Source organism: Gracilinanus agilis, chromosome 4 (genome assembly GCF_016433145.1).
Source record: "Gracilinanus agilis isolate LMUSP501 chromosome 4, AgileGrace, whole genome shotgun sequence".
In the NCBI taxonomy this organism is placed as follows: Eukaryota; Metazoa; Chordata; class Mammalia; order Didelphimorphia; family Didelphidae; genus Gracilinanus; species Gracilinanus agilis.
Window position 1 is genome coordinate 46,719,832 of NC_058133.1, and position 24,115 is coordinate 46,743,946.

At 37.8% G+C, this 24,115-nt stretch overlaps 1 protein-coding gene across 1 annotated transcript in view; it reads left to right on the forward strand.

Annotated features, from left to right (window-relative positions):
* TTLL7 (tubulin tyrosine ligase like 7) overlaps positions 1 to 24,115 on the forward strand; it is a 114,636-nt gene that overhangs the window by 13,478 nt on the left and 77,043 nt on the right. Inside the window, exons 5-8 of the mRNA XM_044674312.1 lie at positions 1,404 to 1,562; positions 5,214 to 5,430; positions 9,830 to 9,994; positions 13,543 to 13,701. Of these exons, the coding sequence (XP_044530247.1) occupies positions 1,404 to 1,562; positions 5,214 to 5,430; positions 9,830 to 9,994; positions 13,543 to 13,701 (700 nt within the window). The remainder of the gene's footprint in view (positions 1 to 1,403; positions 1,563 to 5,213; positions 5,431 to 9,829; positions 9,995 to 13,542; positions 13,702 to 24,115) is intronic.

Sequence of the window (24,115 nt, forward strand, 5' to 3'; positions counted from 1 at the left end):
TAAATGAGGAGAGCAGTAAGTGGGCTAGTAAGGCAGAATTGCAATGTAAATGGAAGGGTTTACTAGGTAAGAAGACTTAAGAGGGAGGGAAGGGACAGGTTGTGAAGGGCTTTAAGTGCCAGAGGACTTTATGTTTGATCCTGGAGGTGATTGGGAGCTATTGGAGCTTATTTAGTAGACCCATAACCTGATCAGACTTGACTTACACTTAAGGGAAATCAAGTGTTTTTTGCAGCTGCCTGGAAGACAGATTAGAGTGGGAAGTGACTCAAGACACAGAGAACAATTAGAAGAATATAATACTCTTGGAAAAAAAGGTGCTGGGGTCCTAAAATTTGTATGGTGGTCGTGGGAGTAGAGAGAAAGGGACATATATAAGAGCTGTTGTAAATATAGAAAAAAGATTTAACAGTGAATTGGATCTATGCTGTGAGTGCAAGTCAATTGAGAATGACAACAAAATCGAGTGTGTGGGTGGCCAGGAGAATCGTGATTCTCGTAAAAGTAGTAGGGAAGTTGGGAAGATCTCGTAAGAAAGAAAATGAGTCCTATTTTGGACACATTGATTTGAAGATGCCTACAGGATGTATCTACTAGAAAAATATAATAGGTAATTGGTGGTGGTTGTCTGGAACTCAGTAGGGACCAGGACTAGAATAGAGGTTTGAGAATCCTCAGCATAAATTCGATGAATATATCCATATTTGTTGATTATACTTTGTGAAGTGTGCAATGTTGAGAAAGCACTTTTATACATTTGTTCCTTATGGAAGCACTACAAGATAGGTATTACAGGTAATATAGTCCCCATTTTTAGATGGGGTACTGAGGCTCAGAGTAATTAAATGACTTTCCTATGATCACACTGCTAGGAGGTATCCAAAGCAAGATTTAAACCAACTTTCTCATGACTCCAAGCCCAGGGATCTTTCCTCTATTGCCCTAATAATAGCTCACATTTAAAGGAGTTGGAGATTATTGAACTCTTTCCCAATATCAGTACTGTGTAGTTATTAATACTTGGGTTAAAATCCTACTTCGGAACTAGATTTGTGTGCGGGTCATTTACTGTCTCATTTTTCCTCAGTGTCTAAAGGGAAGTTGGCTTTAATGGCCTCTGAAGTCCACTCTAGTTTTAAGTTTATGATCCTCTAATTTCCTGTTTTCATTTAAAGAAACCTAAACTCAGAGATGTTGTACGACTTGTCTAGGGTATACATAGATGCTATGTGTCTGAGCCTAGAATAAAATCCAAAGTTCTTGTGACTCTTGTTAGAATCATCTTCCTATTATACCACACCTTATCTCTTTTTTATTTCTAAGTGGTACCGCATAATCCCATAAGGAAAAGATATTTTAAAAGTTTGTAAAAACTTTTAAGATGCTGTTTTTTGTATTTACAGAATGATCAAATGTAATCCTCTGGAATATACTTTTGTACCCCGAACATGGATCTTCCCATCAGAATATACCCAGTTCCAGAACTATGTAAAAGAATTGAAGAAAAGAAGGAAACAGAAAACTTTTATTGTTAAACCAGCAAATGGTGCAATGGGTCATGGGTAGGTAAACTTGAGCCTTGACACTAAAATGACACAGCTAAACAGACATTTGGAAAAAAAACAAACCTGTAAATGGTAAATTGCTCACAGTTGCAGATGGATGGAGAAAACTCTATTTTTAACTACTGTTATAAAGGTTTAATGTGCCACATTTTCCATTACATTCTAATATCTTTTGTGTGTCAGTTAAAAAATTAAGTAGAATTCAATTAAGAGTTCTGTACCAGAGAAAGAATTGCCTTCAGAAAATTGTTTGTTCCTCAGATTCCAAAAAAATCAAAACAAAACCTCAAAACAAAAAACAAAACAATCCCTCAACAATAACTCAGTTTAATTTAATCTTAAAAACTAACTAAAAATCATATGATTATATCATTAGATGCAGAGAAAGCCTTTGATAAATCAAATACAATGCTCATTCCTATTAAAAACACAGGAAAGCATAGGTATAAGTGGAATTTTTCTTAAAATGATACAAAACATCTACCTACTATCAGCAAGTATTATTTGTAACAAGGATAAGCTAGAAATTTCAAAAATAAGAACACCTCTTATCATTCATATTATTTAACATAGTATTAGAAATGTTAGCAAGAGCAATTAGAAAAGAAAAAAATTGAAGGAATCAGAATGAGCAAAGAGGTAATAAAACATCTCTTTTGCAGATGATATGATGGTATATGTGAAAAACCTTAGAAATTCAACTAAAAAGTTAGTTGAAACTATCAATATTAATAAAACAGCAAGATATTCAATAAACTCAAATCATCAGCATTTTTATTTATTACTAATAAAGTCCTGCAAGGAAAGATAGAAAGAAATACTTCATTTAAAAGAACCACAGATTGAATGAAATACCTGGGAGTACACCTACAAAAACAAATCCAGGAACTACATGAACATAATCATAAAATACTTTTTACACAAAATAAATTCAATTCTAAATAACTGGAGAAATGTTAATTGCTCTTGGATGGTCAGAATCAGTATAATTAAAATGACATTTCTACCTAAACTAAACTACTTATTCAATGTCATCCTAAACAGATTACCAAAAATTATCTTATTGAGTTAGAAAAAAATAATAAAATCATTTAGAAGAATAAAAGATCAAGAAGATCAAAAGAATTAATGAAAAAATGTAAAGGAAGGAGGGATAGCAGCATCAAATTCTAAAATATTATAAAGTAGTAATTATCAAAACTATCTGATACTGGGAAGAAATAGGAAGATAGTTCAGTGGAACAGAGTAGACATACAACAAACAGTAGTAAAAGATTATAGTAACCTTGTATTTGACAAAAATATAAATCCCAGCTATTGGGATAAGAATTTACTATTTGGTAAAAATTATTCTGACAACTGGAAAAACAGAAACGAAGTAGAGACACAATATCTTACACCATTCCCTAAGATCAAAATGGATATAGGACCTAGACATAAATGGAGATATCATACGCAAACTAGGAGAATAGGGAACATATTACCTATTAGATTTATGGATAAGAGAGGAATTTATGAGTAAATATTGTGAGATGTAAAACAGATAATCTTAAGTTCATTAAATTGAACATTTTTTGTACAAATAAAACAAATGTTGTCAAGATTTGAAGAAAAGTAGAAAATGGAGAAAAAAACTTTCATAGTCTCAGATAAATATCTCATATTTAACGTATATGAGAACTTTGTCAAATTTATGGGAGTAAGAACCATCCCCCAATTGGTAAATGGACAAAAGATATGAACAGTTTTCAGATGAAGAAATCAAAGCCATATATAGGTATATAAAAGAATACTCTGAATTACTACTGATTAGGGAAATGCAAACCAAAACAATTCTGAAGAATTGTTCACACTGTTGGTATAACTATGAATTGATCCAATAATTTTAGAGAGCACTTTGGAATTACACCCAGAGAGTTATAAAATTGTGTATACCTTTAGATATTTCTGCATCTCTTTCCCAAGGAGATCAAGAGAAAAAGGGGAAAAAATCCTATATGTCCAAAATTTTTATAGCAGCTTTCTTTGTGGTAGCAAAGGACTGTTTAATTGAGGGGTTGTCCATCAGTTGAGAAATGGCTTAAGAAATTGTGGTATATGATTGTAATGGAATATTGCTGAACAGTAAGAAACAAACAGAATAATATTTTAGAAACCTTAAGAAACTACATGACATGATGAGTGAAACAAGTAGAACCAAGAGAACAGAATATACAACTACAGTGTTAATATTTGAAGAATAGCCTCTGAATGCTCACTTCCAGAGAATGAACTTAAAAATGAAAACACAAGACATAATCTTTACATACACATATCTGTTTGCCAGACGATACCTTCTATAGTGTGGGGAGGGGAGGGAGGTGCTGAGATACCTGGAAATAAATTCTATTAATTAAAAAAAACAATTCCAACTCAGAAATGTATGAATTGAGACAAATCTTATAGGTAAACAGCAGTTAGGATTATGAAATTTGAGAAGGGGTAGATTGCCAGTTTTTTAAGCTTAGGAAGCGTAGTAGTGCAGTCTTATTTGTTTGGAATATTTCCTTCTTTATATGCTCAACATCATAAAGACTTAGAAGCATATGGGAAAAAATGTTAAAAGTCTCTGAAACTGGAAAAGTGATCTGAGAAATCAAAAAATAGATTTTAAAAAGCCAATTTCTTAGTTCCTTTTTGTTATTTTTTTTTGTAATGAACTTTTAGCTCATATCTTTTACTTGCATAAAAACACACACGGAAAAGATAGACCTTAAAAATCCTAGTCTTTTTGTCCTGTCTCTAAATTTGTGTGATTTAATCAGTGTAGATCATTCTTTTAGGGAGGTGGTTTGTCACTGATAATTACAAGGCTTTCCTCTGAGGCTGTGAGCCTTTCTGCATTTGGCTCCATCTCCTCTGAAGGGATAGACCCTTCCAGATGCCCAGGCTTTTCTGAGGCTTATTCTTTACTGATATAGCCTCCTTATTAAAGTGGCATCACTTCCATCCTATGACAAGACCTTGGAGCCTGTAGGACTTTGAAGGGGAATGTTTAGCTTATCAATTCATAATGCTATGAAAAGTGATAATTCATAGTGTAGCTGTCATATAACCTAGGGTTCATGGTCTTTTCCTTTGATTCATTTATAAAATCAGCCAAGACTTTTAATCTGAAATATTCAACTGTAGCAAATAAACAAAGAGTCCATGACAGTATCACTGCTCAGAATTTTAAGGAAATGGCCATGTTCATTAAGAAATGTGCAACATCATCCAAAGTTTTAATTCCATTGACTGAGCAGAACTGGCTCCTCGTGTTGTCGGTACCATAGGAAATATACTCTGTCTAACAAATGGAAAGGATTTCAGATGTTCTTGTTTTTCATGATTAGAAAATATGAGTTGATTTCAATAATGCAGAACTGCTGTCATAACCCTTTTGGGTTTTTTGGGGAACAAATAGTGATCATCTTCAAATCAGTTTTCATGGTAGAGGGTGCCAAGAGAAACATAGAAGGCAGTCATGGAGAGAGCCTTCTGGTGCTGGTGGGCATGCAATTTCTTTATAGATAAAGGAGACTTCTCAGCTTTTGAACATATCTGACACTTTATTTGTAAACCACATGTGCCTTATTTCCTATTTTTCTATTTTTTTTTCAAATCCAGGATCTCTTTGGTAAAAAATGCTGAAAAACTGTCAGCCCAGGACCACTTGATTGTCCAAGAATACATTGATAAACCTTTCCTTATGGAAGGCTACAAGTTTGATTTACGAATTTACATTCTCATAACATCCTGTGATCCATTAAAAATATTTTTATATCATGATGGGCTTGTGAGAATGGGGACAGAGAAGTATAGTCCACCTAATGATACAAATTTGGTAAGTGGTGCTGGGTGAATATATATCCTTAAGAACAAAATGTATTACTGTGTGTTCCTAAGTGGAGATGAGGCAATCATTTTCAACTGTACTTAAAGCAATTTTGGTCTGAGACAAAAAGCATATATGTCAAAAAATCTCTCAAGTGGTACTTTATCTTGTTATGATTGTATATTGGAACTTTTAGTAACACTTATGCAAGTTGCCAATGGTAACTTACTGCTCATCTTGGAAGCAGATGGAGTTTGCTTTTCAGAGAAGCCATGCAAGAAAAGATCTCATAATCTTTTCCATTGCCACTACAGCATGCCAAAAATACAGAACCTTTCCCCAAATTAATAATGTAATTATAATTATAAAGAATGATTTCTTTTTTTTTTTGAGGTATTGTGGGTTCATGGAGAGAAGACTAGAATGGGAACCAGGAAGATGTGGGTTCAAAGTGCCACCTCTCTCACTTCTTAGCCATACACTTATATTCTCTGAGTTTTAGTTTTCCCTTATGTAAAATCAGAATAATAGGATTCACCACCAAATGGCCAGCTGACTGAAGGCTAGTATATGTTGACTTAATAGATATCTACACTACCCCTCAAAGCCCACCCAAGGATAGGACATTAAAATTATAATGTGAGACCCCAATTATCCTTAATGATGAACAGAGTGTCATAACAATATTGGAATCTACTTCCCCTATTTCATTTCTTGGTTTTAGTCCTTCCAGTTTCATCCTTCGATGAAGTCAGAATACTTTTGTTTAGTCGTATCTCTTGCTAGACTTTCTTTAAACTTATTTTCCTTCCATTACACCTTTGCCTTATGATGTGATTCTGTTCACAACTTTCCACTATCCCTTTCCATAAGATTTTACAAATGAGTTTATATCCCAAACTGGTGTTGCCTTTTCTCCTATGTTATTTTGCTTGGCAAGAGAATCAAGTTTTTATTTTTTATTTTTATTTTATTTTCCCCTTCTTGAGGCAGTTTTAGTTTTATTGGACCTCCTCATTATGGTAATTCAGAGCAGGGATTTGGCTTTCCTGAATCAAAATGTAACACTTTTCAACTATACCTCACTGCCTTTCAGGGGTTGTATTGGTGTTTTAAGTTTTGATAGTCATAACTTCATTGGCAAAGAAAACAAGCCATTATCCATTCACCAAATATTTTTGACTGCCTACTGAGGCCAACTCACTGTACTCATTGCTATAAAAAATATGAAGATGAGTTTCCTGCCCTTCAGGGGTTTTCAATTGAAGTAGAAAATTAAAGCAAATAACTAGTATATGAAGTAGAATGTTAATATAAAAGAGGTACAAAAAAAAGATTAAGAGAATTTTGAGCAGGGAAAAGTCACTTTTTTCCTGGTGGGAACAGAGAAGACTTCATGAAAGTCAAAGTGGCATTTTGAACGGAGTCTTGAAAGAAGGATAAAATTTCATTGGACAGAAGTCATTGGATAGCTTCCTAAGGTCAGATGGTGGCGCGTGCAAAATTGGGTAGGTAGGGAAAAAAGTAGGTTTTGAAGGAATTTTGAAGGCTATATTTTGCTGTGAATCCAGAGACCTTGTTTGATAAATATGGCCAAGTGTTTTAAGGGTTTTTGAGCATTGGGGATGAAGTGATTGTAGTTATATGTTAGGCACATGACTCTAGGATGAGTAGATAGGATGAATTTTATGTAGGGAGGAAGGGCCTTGATCCTTGATGGGAAAACTGGTTAGGAGATTACTACATTACAATAGGAGAGATGTAAAAGCCTTAGGTCAGGTTGTGGTAGCAGAAATGTAAGGAATAGCCAGTATTATGGAGATAAGAATTAGCTCTCAAGCTCTCATTGGGGAGAAGAAGGAAGATTAGAGTTAAGATTTAGGTCCTTTAATGAGGTGTTCCAAAAGGAAAGAAAAGTAAGTGACCATTCCAAGCTTCCAAGCTAAGCTGAGTAGGATAATGTTGACATTTTCAAAACTGTAGGAAAGTCATAAAGAAGGTAAGCTTTATTGGAATAGAATAGGATGTGAAGACTTTGCAATGCCAGTGGGAGATTCAGATGGAGATATCTAGCAGGGATTTAGAAATGTAGAACTTGAGTTTGGGAAAGGGAGCAAGACTATGTATGAACTTTTTTCTCTGCTTCAAGGACTCCATGGTCCTTCTGTGTCTCATTCTTTTACCCTCTAACCCAAATGAGGGAATTGGTTTTCCTCAACTGTATATTTGTTAAAATATTTTTATTTTTCCTTTCCCCCCTCCCAATGGGGTGGTGTTAGGAGGGAGAGAAATTAGATTTATTCTAATTAAAAATAAAATGTAATTTTAAAAATTTTTAGTGAAACCAAGAAGGGACAGTTTCAGAACACATCATATGATGCTGAGAAATTAAGAAGAATGGAGAATGAGGAAATCATGCCTTTGGGTAGAAGGGAGATCTTAGGTGATCTATGAGAGTGAAGTTTTAGGATTGTATTGGGGCAAAGATAAGATTATTAGGAATTAAGGGAATACAGGGACATACAAAATATGTAAACTCCTTGAGAGGCAGTTTCATTTTTAACTTTGTATTCTTATATGTACTACCCATAGGCATGTCTAGATTGGCCACAAATAATAGATACTTAAAGTCCCTTTACCTGAATTGACTACTCATTGATGAATTTAGGAATTGAAAAGGAGAGAATTAAATAATGTATGTTAGCCAGAATGAGCAGCAGAGTCAAGTAATTGTGGAGTTTCTTCCCCAGATATTGAAAGAAGACTGTGCATATTTCATGGTGGAAGGAACCAGGTAGAGGGTAAGATAAGGGGGACAGGCTAGAGATTGAGATCTCTCTGGAGGCATGAAACATTGGCTCCATAGCACAGATAGAGCTCTGACATTGTTGGGAAGGAAGACCAGGATAGATAAAGAGAAAATGGTTTTGGGTTTTCCAGGAGGTGTTATAGAATTCAGAGCTAATGGGGGGATCCTTGGGTATGACCTAATTCAGCTTGCTGCAAGGTTTCCATTAGAACTTGCTGTATTTTTAATCAGTTGCAGGGTATGTATCTTGTTTCCACAATTAGACTATAAACTCCTTATGCATAGGAATGAGGTCTTATCCTTTTTTCAAACCCATTGCACCTAGCACAGTGCCAGGCATATATATTTTATGTATCTATATCTATATCTATATCTATATATCTTTCTTGAAACTGACTCAAATATTGATTTATTGATTTACTATATGACAAGCTAATAGAATTTAAAATAATTGACAGAATATTACAAATCTTTGTTATAAAAACCCAAACTTTTGTTTTAAAACCCCTACCTCCCATCTTAGAATCAATACTGTGGATTGATTCCAAAGCAGAAGAGCGATCAAGGGCCAGGCATTGAGGTTGTTAAGTGACTTGCTAAGGATGGCACATCTAGAAGTGTCGGAGGCGACTTTTGAACCCAAGACCTTCTGTCTCTAGTCCTGCTTCTCATTCTACTGAACCACCTTGCTGCCGCTGAGTCCAAGGTTTTAAAACAAAATATCTTGGTCTTTGTTTATGCTGCTCTAATATGTGAATACCTTTGAGTTTTTAATAGCACCTTTCCTTCCAGTGCCAGCAGTGCTTTATGTACCTACCCTTGGTTACATGCAATCAACTGACTAAGCCTGGCTGGTCAGTGGGAAAGCCCATTGTGGAAAACTCAGATGGCTTCTCTTTTCAGGCTCTGTTGTTTGCATGAGACCATTGCTGCAGCCTTAATTTAATTCTCATTTCTTGGAAAAAGGTTCACACAAATAATACCTTTCACAAAAGAAACCATGGTGAAGATGGGAAGACTGTATGTATTTAAAATGTCACCGATGGCAAAAACAAGCAAACAGTCTGCACCCAACCCCCCCCCCCCCACCTCCCACAACCCAGCAGCATCAGTAGAAACAAAACCTTTAAAACGTTTTCCTGGTATAGAAATATTAACTTGGGGCATTTGTACTCAGAGTTCTGGGCAAAAGTCTCTCCTTTATAGTTAAATATATAACTCTTGGCAATACAGGTAATTGGTTTCACTGTAAAGTAGCTGCTTTCTGCAGAGCATTATATTAAGTCCCTGGAAGGTGAGCCCATCATTCTATTTATCTTGTAAATTAAGTAAATAGCTACTTGTTTGCCAGCAAAGATAATGCAAAAAATTTTAATGAATTCATTCCATCTCTTTGGATAGGCTTTGTGTGTGTGTGTGTGTGTGTGTGTGTGTGTGTGTGTGTGTGTGTGTNTTGGATAGGCTGTGTGTGTGTGTGTGTGTGTGTGTGTGTGTGTGTGTGTGTGTGTGTGTGTAGGGGGGGCTATTGTTTTTGCTGTAATGCACCACAGGACAGGGCTCTATGGACACTGTAACCACTTTGATTTTCATGTGTTCCAGAGCCAACTCTATATGCATCTGACAAACTACTCTGTGAACAAACATAATGAGCGCTTTGAACGGGATGAAACTGAAGATAAAGGCAGCAAGCGGTCCATCAAATGGTTTACTGAATTCCTACAAACAAATAAATACGATGTTGCTAAGTTTTGGAATGATATCTCAGTAAGATAATACTGTTGCATGATTTCTGTTATTTCTCTGCTTTAAAAACAATACATTCTGTAAAAGCCAGGCTACTTAATACAGTGTTTCTCAGGCCCAGTTAATTAGATCAGTATCACATTTGTTACTAAGAGCATAAGTTTAAAAAGCGATTCCTAACTAGGGTAACACTTAGACTAAACTAAACTTTTCCATCAAGATATTAGCTTGTCTCAGTGCATAGAATACATATACTTGGTAGTGAAGTCATTTTAGTAAGATTTGGAAGAGAGGAGAACAAGTTCTAGCAGAATGGCAAACTTATATGAGACAAGGCTAATAATCATATTATTAAGCTTAGTAAGGGGATTAAAACTGTCCTCAAAGTCAGGAAGCATGCTTATTGAAGATTCACAGTGACACAGAGACTGTGTAATTTGATTTAGAAGCTCTCCTTTTGGGAGGATTGGAGGTAATAAAAATATATGTCATGGGTAATGACCATCAAAGATCAGCAAATTTGTAGATTGTGCCTGCATTGACATTTGTCTCAACCTAATGGTTTGTTAAATTGATGGCTTCCATCCTGAGTAGAGACTAAACATATCCAAACTGGATTTGAGCTTGGCAGGATGATAAATGTTTGTTTGTTGAATTAAAATAAGGTATTTACTCTATTGTTACCAAGGCTAATTGTTGTAGTTATTTTTTAAACACCCATGATATGCTAAAAAGGCTCTAATAATCCTAGCATGACAGTGGTAAGTGGACTGGATTTAGAATTATAGCATATAGGTTCAACTCTCAGCTCGTTTCCTCACTACCTCTGTAACTTTAGCCGAATCACCTGTACTTTCTGGGGCTCAGCTTCCTCATCTTTTAAATGAGAGATTAAGACTAGATGATCTCTGAGGCTTCTTCCAGGTCTAAATCCTAGGAGGCATCATTAGATTGAGAACAGAGGATCAACAGGAGCACAATTGATTTAATTTGAAAAGGGACATTTTGGACATCAGCTTATGTTGATGGACAGTAATCATGACACACACAACCCAGTAGGCTTATTGTGGCTTAATGAATAGGTAACTGGGACTAAGCAATAGTTCATCTTAATTTTCTCCGGGACTTGACAGGGGTACCTGTTCTTATCAGATTAAGCTGTTTCTCCTTCATAGTTCTCACTTCCAACCAGACTTTGCTCTTAGGGAAATTTCCTTGTGGAGAGAGAGATTAGCTACTAGACTGTCTCACCGAAAGGTGTTTGAAATGGAACTTGCTGTACCAAAAAAAATAGTTTATTAAGTGGCATTTCTCCTATACAAATTTAAGAATTTAATTGGAATAAGGAATATCTCTAGAACTGATGACCAGTAGAATCGGTAATAGGGGAATTTGCTTATCTATTTTAGCTAAAAGTATAGCTCCTAATGTGACTGTTCTTTCACAGTTATAATGTAGAGGATGCTGAGATCAAAAGACTTGCTCTGATAGACACTGATTTTTTTAACTTCTGAAAATGTATTGAGAAAACATTTGCTGTTTACAAATCTATAAATGCATTTAGAAAATCTGAATCTTACAAATAATATTTCATAGAATATTCGATTGTAAATTTACCAAGTGGAATTATTTGCATTTTCATAGTAATTGAACATTTTTTTCTGGTATAGAGATTTTACTGTAAAATTTTCATAAACAAATTTTAAAGGTGAACCATAGAGTGTTGTATTAAAAAAGATTACATATCATGAGGTTGGAACTGAACTTTGTCTTAATGTATCAGTTCACAAATGCCATTCAATTTGTAAAGGATTGCCTCAGTGCCTTTTTTGGGGATCACATGCCTCTAAAAATATACCCATTCTTCACTGGAGACCAAGTCATAAATAACCTCCAGTAAAAACATGGCAAGGTGTAGCTGAAAAAGCTGAAAAAATTAATAAATATATCTAAATTCAGACATTTAGCACTAGTGATTGTAATCATTCAAAAATGTCCTGCTTGAATCCTTTTTTAAACCTATTTAACATTTAAATTTTCATGTGACAAAGTTCAAAATCTAAAATTTGAAATATAATAGGTAAAGCCTGTGAGAAAATTTCCGTCACTATTATAATTGTATATATTTCCATATATCAATAACAGCCTTATAAGTAAAGAGTAAGATGTACCAGATCACACTAGGGTTTTTTTTTCCCTCCCTATCCTTACCTTTCATGTCCTTTCATGGATGGGCTTGCTGGGAAATTTGATTAATTTTGATTGGCAGAATACATACTAAATGACAATGAAATTGCATTTAGTGGTACATCAGTGGCTCAAAGATGCCCTAATCTATTTTAGAACCTTGAAATATGTTTACCCATAACTCAAAAAGCTGGAAATAGGGCTGTGTTGTTCCCGAGAGAGACATGGAAAGCTAGTTGAATGAAATCAGTAGTCTCTTCTCCCTGTTCTGTGGTATAAATTGTTAGTTATTCCAGGCCCACTGCTGCAGTAATATACTGGAAGATACATATAACCAGACTTTTTGTTTCTACTTGACATTTTCTGTTGTTACCATGTGGTCTTGTCATTTCTAACCCAATTGTCTGAAAACTCCATCATCGTATTTCTTCCACTCACACCCAGCTCTGTATAGAGGGGTCGGCATTCTGCTGAAATTGGAAAGGGTTAACTTCTCATGCCTTTCTCTTTTATTCTACTTTGTGGTAGTGTTTATGCTCCCTGGTGGTGGGAGATAGGGGAAGCGTGTTCAGCTAGCTATAATAGAAAATAGTAAGCTCAAGAAAATAACACCCCTTTCTATGGAAAATGAAAAAATATAAAAAATCTCAACGTGATAATATTCAAAATCTTGACTGTTAAGTAATATAGATTAATATTGTAAGAGACTACATACATAGAGCAAAAAATTGTACAGATACAAATAATGTGATAGACGATGATTGTAATCCTTGATCTCACTTACTGTAATCTTACCTTCTAGCTTAGGGGCTCTGAAAATGTTTTTGTATCTTGGACCTCTGCTAAGAGTCTTGGTGAAGCCTGTGCACCCCTTCTCAGAATCATGTCTTTAATTTCATAAAATAAATTATGTAGGATGGCAGTGGAAAATAAGATAAAACAAAACTGTGTGGAAATAATTACTAAAACAAAGCAAAAAGATTCCTAGACCCCAGGTTAAGTAACTCTGCTTTATCTAGACCTTGCTTGGTAAATTGGTCTTTTAAAAAACAAATTCTAATAACTTGCCCTCAAATTAGTTTTCTCTTGTAGAAAATTCTGAAAGCTAGTTTCTTTTCAGTTTCTGTCCTCCAAGCCCTTTCCATTTAACAGCTTTTCCCCAGGCTAGTATAAATAAAGACCCTCAGGTGCCTTCCACTAGCCTTTATGTTTAATTTTTTTTTTAAGACAAGTGGTGGGGAGAATGCCAGTCTAAAGCCTTGCTTTGCCGTTAGTTGGTAGCTCATAAAAACGCTGTTCATTAACTCTTTACTTTTTCAAAGCAGAGAAATCAGATGCAATCTAATGTGCATTTTTTATCTGTCTTGTCATATTTAACCTAGGAATTGGTGGTAAAAACTCTGATTGTAGCAGAACCACATGTCTTGCATGCATATCGAATGTGTAGACCTGGACAACCTCCGGGAAGTGAAAGTGTCTGCTTTGAAGTCCTGGGATTTGATATTTTGTTGGACCGAAAGCTGAAACCGTGGCTTTTGGAGGTAATGTATTCTTTGTGAAGAACGAGAAATGCTCAATCTACCTTGCGTTTTAAAATGTCTCTCTTCATACAGTGTTAATAGCCCCCTGCCACAGCTGAGTGATTTTCCTAGTTAGAATCGGCAGACCATTTGAATTGGAAATAGCTACTGAGAGCCCTGGACAGTAGCAGGGCTTTATCCGTGAGGCAGTGGGCAAGGCTTCTCCGGCTCTCGGAGCTTGCATCGGGTGAATGTAATGGCTAAGATGAGGGAGGGCTTGGAGTTTTTAAGGACCTATATATGAGTGGATCCTGCTTTCTCTCTGCAATATTGCATATTTCCTCATTGCAGACAATGCAAAACTAAGTGACAGTCAGGATACAATAATATCACATAGGGAAGATTTTCATTTTTGAGGACAGAAAACAAGGAGGTAGGATTGAAAAGACAGAAGGAAGGAAAGAATGGAGTTAATTACCAGTTAATTTAAATAGAGTTATGAAGGAAAAAAGTAGTGTATCTTTGGGGAGGTAAAGTGCCTGGGGGAAAAAAGATCTAGAGGTTAAATAAGACCAAGAAGACTTTCTGTCTATCGGCATAGGGCTTTTGAATTCCAAGTGTTTTCCTGTAGGTTTTTCTCATTTATCTGTCTTAGTCCATACAGCCCATTTTTACCAGATAATTGCTCCCTGCCTCTAGGGTGGCAAGCCCTTGAACACTGGAATGCTTTATCAATCATTTTTATTATTTGGAGGTAGAATGGAAGAAAACTGTTGAAGGGGGGAGAAGAGAAGGAGAGAAGAAAGATAATTTCAGCTTCCTTATTGGACAGCTGCCTTAGGTATCATTTTTGGGGAATATCTGATTGTCAGTATCAGAAAACAAAACTCAGAGCAAGACAGCTTTAATTTGCTTCTTGTCAGCATAAATGGGAGACTGATTTATCCACCGTGGTGCCTGGTTCACAGACAACCCATGACACAGGGAGCTTCCTCTGCATTTATAAATATATACACATGCAGACATGGCTGACTCTCTACAAACGAGTGAACTAACCTAAACCCCCCTCCCCAGGCCCCCAGCCCTAAACCCAGCACCAGTGTTTTCAGCTTTTCCCAGAGCAAAGCAGCTAATAAGTCACTGTCTCTGGGTTGAGGGATCTTACTGCATTGTTACAGTCGAAAATGTTTGCATTTTAGAAAAGAATCATTGCCTTGGAGGAAAGAGCTTAGGGAATGACTCCTTGATGGTGTGGTACCAAGACAGGATTGCTGTTTTTGGTCAGGCCCATCTTCCCTGATATCCCTGCAGTCATCTCTCCTCATAGACACCATCCTGATTGATGGTGAAGTTTGGGGTTTCAGGGCTGAAATACACACTCAAGGGGGGCTTGTTATAAAGTTTACCGGTTTTGCTGACAAATTGGTTGTGGCCTCTTAGCAACAGCTAAATCTAGGCTATACTGCTTGACCAAAGCCTTAAGTCCAGTTGCCTGTGAGTGAGAAAAAGATGATGTTGATGCTGACCATTGACACCAAGCAAAATGAGTCTTTTTCAGTTAACTAAAGTCTTCCTGAGTTCAGGGCAACTGATTGATGGCAGTTGTCAATTCAATTTAGTTCAATTCAGCAGGCATTTGTACAAACCTGGGCTAGACTGAGTTGAGTGTGTGTGTGTGTGTGTGTGTGTGTGTGTGTGTGTGTGTGTTGGAATTGGAGCAGCATAAACAGAGACACTGAAAGAGTGAGATCCATAGTTTGGGGCCAGAAGCAGACATTTGTATGGGCCAGTTGTGTGAGAAGAGAGGTTGGGCTTGGATTGGTCAGTGACTTATACTTTTTCCTTTAAGTGATTGCAAGGTTTTGGAGCAGAGAATGTGAGGTAATAAAAGCAGCATTGAGAGTGGTTTATTGAGCAGTTGGTATTCAGATAGATTGGCAGAATAGGAGAATGAAGACAAGACTTGGTGGTGAAGAGGCAGCTATTGCAGTAATTCAGCAGTTGGATATAACACAACTGGAGATTAAGAGGGCAGTTCTTGATCACAATAATGCATTCATTAGTGACTGTTTACCGAAGGCAGATGGACACCACAAATATGTTTGATCACCTCCTTTCCTCAGGACAGCTGCCTTTTATTGCTTATTCGGGATCGGAAAGCAAGAGGGGAAAAATGGCAACACATTCCAAATAGAATATAAGTTATTTTGGTGCCTGCTCTACAATATGAGTACTTGACATAGCAGTTGTTTACTATATTAAGAAAAATGACAAGGTAAAGAGGCCAACTCCCCCCCCCCCCAAATTTAGGTTCTTTTTGTTGTTGTTGCATAGTTGTTTTGCAGGAGCTTTTTTCTGTGGAAAATATTTGATTGAATTCTTCAAGTTTTATTAAGCTCCCACTCTGTAGTGTGTTGGCAATGCAAAGGCAAGAAAACCAAACACTAAAAATAGTCCCTGGCCTCAAGGAGCTTTTAGTCTAACTGAAGATTATAAACAGATATATAAATACATAATGTCAATATAAGATTCTTTGAGGAAGGAGAAAGCAGTGAGAATTTTTTAGGGCTCTCTGTACATTATCGGTGGGAGGTGGTGCTGTAGCTGAGACTTGAAAGAACCAAAAATTTCTAAAAGGTGGTATTAAGGAATGAAGGAGAGGGCATTACAGCCATTTGGGTGTAGCTTTTGAAGGTGGCATGGAGGAAATCCCTGTTTATGGGAAGGAAAGTGATGTGTCATAAAATAAGTTTGTGTTTTTATTTTTAAAAATTTCAATGTCAAATTCTCTCTCCCTTCTTCTCCCCCACTTTCTCCCACTTGTTAAGAAATACAGTGCCCATGAAACAGGTGAAATCATGCAAAATATACTTCCATATTAGACATATTGAGGGGGAAAAGAGTTAAAAAAATAAAGTGAAAAAATATGCTTTATTCTGTTCTCAGAGGTGATCAGTTCTATTCTCTCATAAAATAAATTTTAAATGGCAGAGTGGAAGTCAGATTTGGAAGGGCTTTAAATGCCAAACAGAGGAGTTCAGATTTGATTCTTGAAGCACTGGGGAGCTGCTGCAGGCTTTGGTCAATTCCATGCTTGGGAAGATTATTTGGACATTTGAAAAGAGAGAATCTGGAAACCAAGAGTGCAATTAGGAGGTTATCCCAGTAGCCCAGGCAGGAGGCAATGAGGACTTGAATAAAGGTGGTAAACAGCTATGCTAGTAGGAAATAGGGGACAAACACAAGGGATATTGCAGAGGAAGAATCAATAAGACTTGGCAACTGATTGGATTTTGCAAGGGGAGGGCTAGGGAAAAGGGGTGAGGTTTAATCCTGTAACAAGCATTTATTAAGCACCTAATGTGTGCCAGGCACTTTGCTACTTGCTGGGGTGGTGGAATAATTTTTTGGTGGTAAGGTTATAAATTAGATTGCAAAGGGTTTAGATGTGAATGGAGGTGATCTGGGCTTGATGGCCAGAGACAGTAGATAGGAAAGATTGAATATAATAAAAGATAGGGAAAGAGTTGAAATGGTAATGGATGGGATCTGCTGTACAAGTAGTTGGACTGGTCAAGGAAAAGAAGGGCCATCTCTATGTAGCAAGGGAGAAGAAAGTGATCAGCAGTTAACATATAATTAGCCACATCCCTTTTTTGGTAATGATACAGAAATAATAGCATCTGTCACCCTCCCCCCAGAACACCCGTCTTCCACTCCATCCCCAGCTCACAGTTTTAGACTACATAAAATTCCAGCTTGCAGTTGAATGGGGGAAGGAATGAGAACATGAGATGCCAGGACATATTTATATGCCTGAAAGGTCAAGCTGGAATGGAAAGACCACTGGTTTGGAGTCTGAGCACCTGGGTGTGAATTTTGCCTCCCTTGGTGATTCTGACCACCTCTTTGCCTTTGGGCCAGTGACTGATTTCTCTGTTAAAAAAGAGTGGCTGGGGTAGATGTTCTCCAAGACCACTTCCATCTCTCAGATTTATTTTTTCATGCAGTCCTCCCTGGGATAAGGCATCTTTGCCATCACCCGTCAGCCCCTCCTCCCCCTCCCCTGTTTGCATTTATCAGAAACACTTGACTCCTCAAAACTTCTAATCTCCCCCCTTCTCTGGTTCCAGAAACGAGGCTCATTTTGGGGCTTGCCCTTTGCGCCACTTGTGTGGGGCCCCAGCCCCTGCCTAGCATGCGACACCTTAAGTCCCCTCCTGCCTCTGCTTGACATTCTCCAGTTTCACCTTTTTGCATGGAGCCCCTCCCGCGCACACCTGTCTCTGCTCTTCCCTCCTCTGCCCAGGCTGGCTTAGCTGTCCTCTCCCTCTCTGACCCAGGAGAGGTGGGCGAGGGACTGGGGCCCGGCTTGGGGACTGGGTTTGGGAGATATTTCCCAGCCAGCCTCCTGGGAAAGGACTTTAGAAACCAGTTAACTAAACTGTTTTTTTTTTTAAGCATCCTCCCCACAGACCTCTCCATTAGCAACATAATTGAAAGTTAACTGAACCTTTTAAAGGCTCTTTAGCATTGAAATCCTGAAAATATACATCCCCCCCAACCCCCCCAGCCCACATTAAGATTCATGAAACCAAAGTTTGGAAAGATAAGAGAGAGAAAGGATCTTCATTTTCTAGTCACTCTTTCTTCAGCCCTGATTAATTATAATAACCACAAAAATATAGCCACAACAGCTCCTAGCTCTGGCCAAATCAACATTGTTTAGATCAGTGAGAAAACTGGATGAAAATGGTTTTTCCAGCAAATTCTAGCTGTGCCTTATACAAAGACCTTTGGCGCCACCAAGTGGAAGAAAGCAGATTGTGGCTTCATTTCTCATTCAATTCCTTTCAGAGATGGAAGTACTGAATATACTGGAGATAACATTTCTGGAAATTTCAAAGGGGAAAGGCAGTGCCTTTCATGTCTTCTCCTGTCCTCTTGCAACTCCCACAAAATATTGGGAAAGTAGAAATAGACACAGTGCTTTGCCTTGATGAAGAGTTTTTAAGGCACTCAAAGGTTTCAGATGGAATAGTAATGTTTGAATGGCCTTCATCCCAAGATAATCATATTTCATAAACTGTATTTAATAGTATTGTTTATTCAAATGAAACTTGCCAATCCCTTCATAAAGGTTTTACATTTTGTTACAAATGAAGCTTCAAGCTATTGGAATTTAAGGATCGAAGGAAACCCTTTAGTTTTGCCAGGTTTGGGAATCAGAGAAGAAAAAAAAATTAGAAGAAAAAAAAACAAGAAATGATTTTGAAAAGCTGTTATCTTTCCTCGGCACAATGTCCTTCAGTGCCAGGCAAGTAGAGGAGTCTGTCCTTGGGAGGGTGAGCAAGGCTCTGGGCTGCAGAGAAAAATCTCCTGTGCCCCTTCCGTGGCTCTTGGGCTCATTTCCCAAAGCCTTCCTTTGCAGGAGCTTTAACTCGGTTCTGATGTTTTCTTTTTGATCATCTCAGTGAGCTCTTCTGCAGACAGATGGTGGGCCAGGACAAATGCTGGTACCTTTGTGAGTGTCCAGTGATTTCCATGCCCACATCCTGGTGCTTTGGAGAGTGTAGACCCTGAAGATGTGTCAGGCTTGGGGGGGATGTGATGCGAAGGCTGAAGGAAACCAGGGGCCAGAGAATCTCTAGTGTGGAAGGCTGCCAGCAGCGTGCCAGAACCCTTGCTCACAGACCCACCCCAGAGTCACCTCTGGTCATATTTTGTTGCGATTGAAATCAATAAAAAAAAGCACTTATTAAGCAGCTGCTAGTATGTGAGATGGGGTTCTGGACCTCAAGCCGGGAAGATTCATTTTCCTGAGTTCAAATCTGGCTTCAGCCACTTACTAGCTGGGCAAGTCACTTAACCCTGTTTGCCTCAGTTTTTGTGATTACAGATAAATCATTTTGCATCTCTGGACCTCATTAATACTCATCTGTAAAATGGGAGGGTGGGGTGGACTTTTCTAGTCCAAGATCTTTGATCCTAAATACTTAGAAAATTTTTCATTGTTTTCATTTATTTTCTGCTTTAGAGTCTTGGGTCCAAGGAATTTATTTTGTCTGAATTGGCTAATAGCAAAATTCTTACCGTTTCTTTATTAAAGTCTTGTGTTTGGTGAATTAAATGCCTGTGCCTCCTATTTCTTCCAGTTTATCACTGCCTCAACTTCAAGTAGATATTAACAAACTTTGGACTGAGGCAAGTGCTGCAGAAAGCTGTCTGCCTCTAAACAGCTAACCCTATCATAAGAACTCTAGTTTGTATAAAAGGAAAAGAGCTAACAATTAAGTCCTAAGGGCATAGACATTTCTGGAAATCCTTACAGGCTTGCCTAGAGCTTCTGGGAGGGGCAGGGGGGGGAAGAGTGCTCTCCTTCAGTTATCTTCTATTTCTTATACACCAGGTGAATTATGGGGCTTTAAAAAATATCTCCTTGAATGTTTGGCTACAACCATGAATATAATGACAAACTTTTTCTATGTTTGCTTTGTGGAGAAGAAAAATCAAAAACCCTAGTTAGAGTCAAGGGAAGAAAAGACTAGTAGCTATTGAGGGATTGGAATGAAATTGGCTTGCTCCTTCCTCTAGGAATAATTTTGGAAGCCAAAGTGTAACTGGGCACTCGGAGCCAGTTTTTTCCGTCTGTGTAAGTTGATTCTCCTACTAGTATATTAAACTCCAAAAGAAGATCCATATTCCCCATTCCATTCAGTCCTGATAAACTCTATTTTTACAGAGCCTAAAATTATCAGTGTAGCCTCTGCAATTTAACTCTTAGTGATCAGTTCCCTGATGTGTCTGGGGGAAGAACTGAGAGGTCGTGAGCCTAAGGAAGGTTCGAACTTATGGAGAGAAAATTGGTCATTTGGTGTCTGTTAATGCAGGGGCAAGCTCTGGTAGTCAGAGCAGATTGAAAGGAGGAAATAAGCCAGTTGGAGTCTTGGTAAAGCTGTGATATGAGGGTTACCTTTTAATCCAGGCTACCCCAACACTCAGCCCCAGCAGAAGGGGAAGGTGGGCAAGTCATGGTGCCTTTCAATCATTGCTTTTCACTTACCTCCCATATACAATCTTGTGGAAACTGAAATACAGTTCTGGGTGTCACAGAAGGACACTGGCAAAGTGGAGCAGGCTCAGAGGGGCCGTGAGCAGAATGCTGACAGGCATGAAAGCCGTGTCACATGAGGAATGATGGGAGGATCAAGGGATCATAGATTTGGCCTGCTAAGAGACATTGGAGACCGTCTAGTCTAACACCCCACATTTGATAAATGAAAAACCTGAGGCCCCGAGAGGGGAGGTCACTTGTCCAAGGTCAGGAGAGGAAGGGTGAACTAATGTGAGCATTTAAATAGAGTGTTTTAAGGTTTGCAATACGCTTTACATATGCTAGCTAGTAATGGAACAGAGTGTATTCAGAATGGAGAAAGATGGGACAAAACATCTAGTTGTCTTCAGCTGATTAAAGGACAGTCCATCATGTAGGGAAGAGATTGTCTAATCTGGTCCTGGCCCTTCCCTGTTCTGTGGCTCCAGAAGGAATAAGTAGAACAGTCAGATAAAAGGTAAATTTTGGCCAAGCATAAGAATCACAAACAAGTCAAAGAAAATAAGTAAAATTCAACTTTCTAAAGATTGTCCCTACTCCACCATGAAATCAGCCACCTTTGGAGGCAGTGAGACCTCCATCACTCTTAAGTATTCATGTAGAAGCTAGATGAATGAACATATATCTTTAGATGTGATAGAAGGGACCATTCCAGGTGGCAGATTGGAATAGTTGACCACCAAGGTTCCTTCTTACTCTAAAGCTTATGATTCTGTTTTTTTCTGCACATATGAGATGATATGGGAGAAAAGCTAGCTTCTCATTAGTCTCTTCTTTTGGTTATTAGGCATAACCCTTGTTGGGCTCACCCTGGTAGTCATACTACAGAAAGACCAATACAGAAAGACCTTCCTTTAGGACAGATAGTTTCTTCTACTCCCATGGCTCTTTTCATTCCTGACTCCAGGAGACACGAGCCCTATTTTTGAGGTTCAGAAAGTTTCTCTTTAGGTTCCAGCTTGCTAAATTAGACACAGCCCAAATACAAACATGTACAAGCACACCTATAACCATTCTAATACCCTGAAAAAAAAGGTTGCCTCCCTCTCAGTCCAGATAAACACTCTCCTTATCAAACCTGCCCAGTCTCCTCCTCCTCCTTCCCCCACCACTAACCTTTTAGACAAAATTACAACATAAGTATAGTTTGTGTTCATGTTCCTGCCTTCTCTTTGGTGGACCCCTTTCTTCTTGCCACAACTGTAATATTCTGAATGGATCCAAGATCTTATGCTGTTCCTCCCAAATCCCAAAGTTCATCATTTCCCCATTGACGCTTGGTCACTGTCCCAACTTAATATAATAAGTTAGTAGGGTCCTGATTCTTTAGAGAGAGAATGTGGCACAGTGAATAGAGGGCTGGACTTGGGAATCAGGAATCTATGAGTTCCAATCTTGCCTTTGGCACATACTGGCTAAGTGAACCCGAGTCAGTCTCACCTGGAGGGTGGCCTCCAGGTACCTCTGGCTGAACAAGGGCTGTAGACAGGAGAAGGAGTTTTCTCATAGTGAATTAGAATGAAATTACAGTCCAATCCAAAAAACCCTAAACAAAACAAAACTAGGAGTAATATTTACTCTGGTAACTTCATTATAGGGTAATAATCAGGATCAAATGAAATAATATAAGGAAAGCATATTTTGAAATATGTAAACTTTATAAAATTTAAAACTTTTAAATGGAAGTAATAATACTGTTGTTTATAGATCTCCGTATTGATCACACTTTTTTTCCCTACAGCTCCCTAACCCTGTCTGAATCTGACTTTATAAAGCCTGTGTATACTTTATGTATTTAGGATCATTTATTTTTCAGTCTTTACATACATAAAGTCATGCAAGGTGTCCCCAAAGTCTGAGTGTAATTTTAAACTTAAAACTTGGAGGACATCTTAGATATACACACAGATAATTCACACATTTTTTTTTCCTTTCAAAGATATGTCACTGAAGGGGTGGGGTCTGTAGGCATTCCTAGGATCACACCAGATCATAGTTTTAAAACTCAAAGGGATTTTAGAGGTCATGTAATCCCCTCCACTCCCTTTACAAATGAGGAAAATATCTCAAAGAGTTGATGTGATCTTCTAAAGGTACCCATTGGTAGAGGAGGGTTTGAGTCCAATTCCCTCATATCCAAGTACAGAACATCTTCTTCTATACCACCCTGCTATATGTTCTAGAGGCAAAATAGTAGTATGAAATGACCTTGGACTGAAAGCGAGGAGCCAGGACGTTTTGTCACAGCTGTGCCACTGATGAGGGGATATAGTCTTGGGCAAATCCTTACTTAGCCTCTTGGAGGGAGGGCTCCATTTCACAATTTTTGATGTAAGAGAGTTAGAATAGATGATCTCCAATGCTCCTTTTCTATTTCTGAAATTCACCTATAACAAAGCAGTTCTTAACAGTAGCATCATATAAATCCACAGTATAATTTTTCTCTCTGCTGTTCAGGCCATCCCAAATTCCTTGTCTGTCTTTGTGCCACAGTTGGATAGTTGAGGCGTGATGACCCCTGCTGAGGTTGGAGGCTCAGAGAGTTGCCTCAGTGAGCCTTGGTGGATGTCATTAGCATGCTATTGATGCTTTTCCCAGAGGAAAAACTTTTCACTCACCAGCCATTTGCAATTTCCCCCTACTTATTTCAAAATGAGGAAAAGATTACTTAAGAAGGGAAAGAGGGACCAACTATCCTGGGATGGCAGGGCAGCATGAGAGACACACTTCAAGGTGTGATACTGTTTTCAGAAGGATATTCCCTTTTGACGCATGGTAAATGAACCACTTAAATATACTTAGCCTGTCTTAATAGCTGGATGACACCATTTTACAGTCTTCTCTTCCCTCCTCCCGCATTAAACTAATACATTTAAATTGCATTAAGATCCCAGAAGGAGAGCAGAATTTTTATCTAGGTTTTAAAATTTTGAGCTTTAAAAAAAATACCTTTTGAATTTAAAATCTTGCCCCCAAGTCATAAGAACTTAGTTCAGCAGTTCCTTTGCACAGAGACATGACCAACCCATTGAGATGGGAAAAAAGGGAGAAACTTGAGTTTTTTCTTCATCATTTGCTATTGACTAAATGTTTTAATCTTTAGGGATCTCAGTTTCTCCAGTTCATGGTCAAGGTTTTGCATATGACATTTGGTTTGAGTTTGTTATTAATTTGTAGGCAGCAAATAATGGATCGGGGAAGCATGGGACCCTGGGAATAAGGAGACCTGATAGCTGGTTTAAACTTAATGATTTATTAGGATTCAATTCATCTTGACAGACATTTACAAAATAAAGTATCTGTGGTAATTAGCTATCTTTG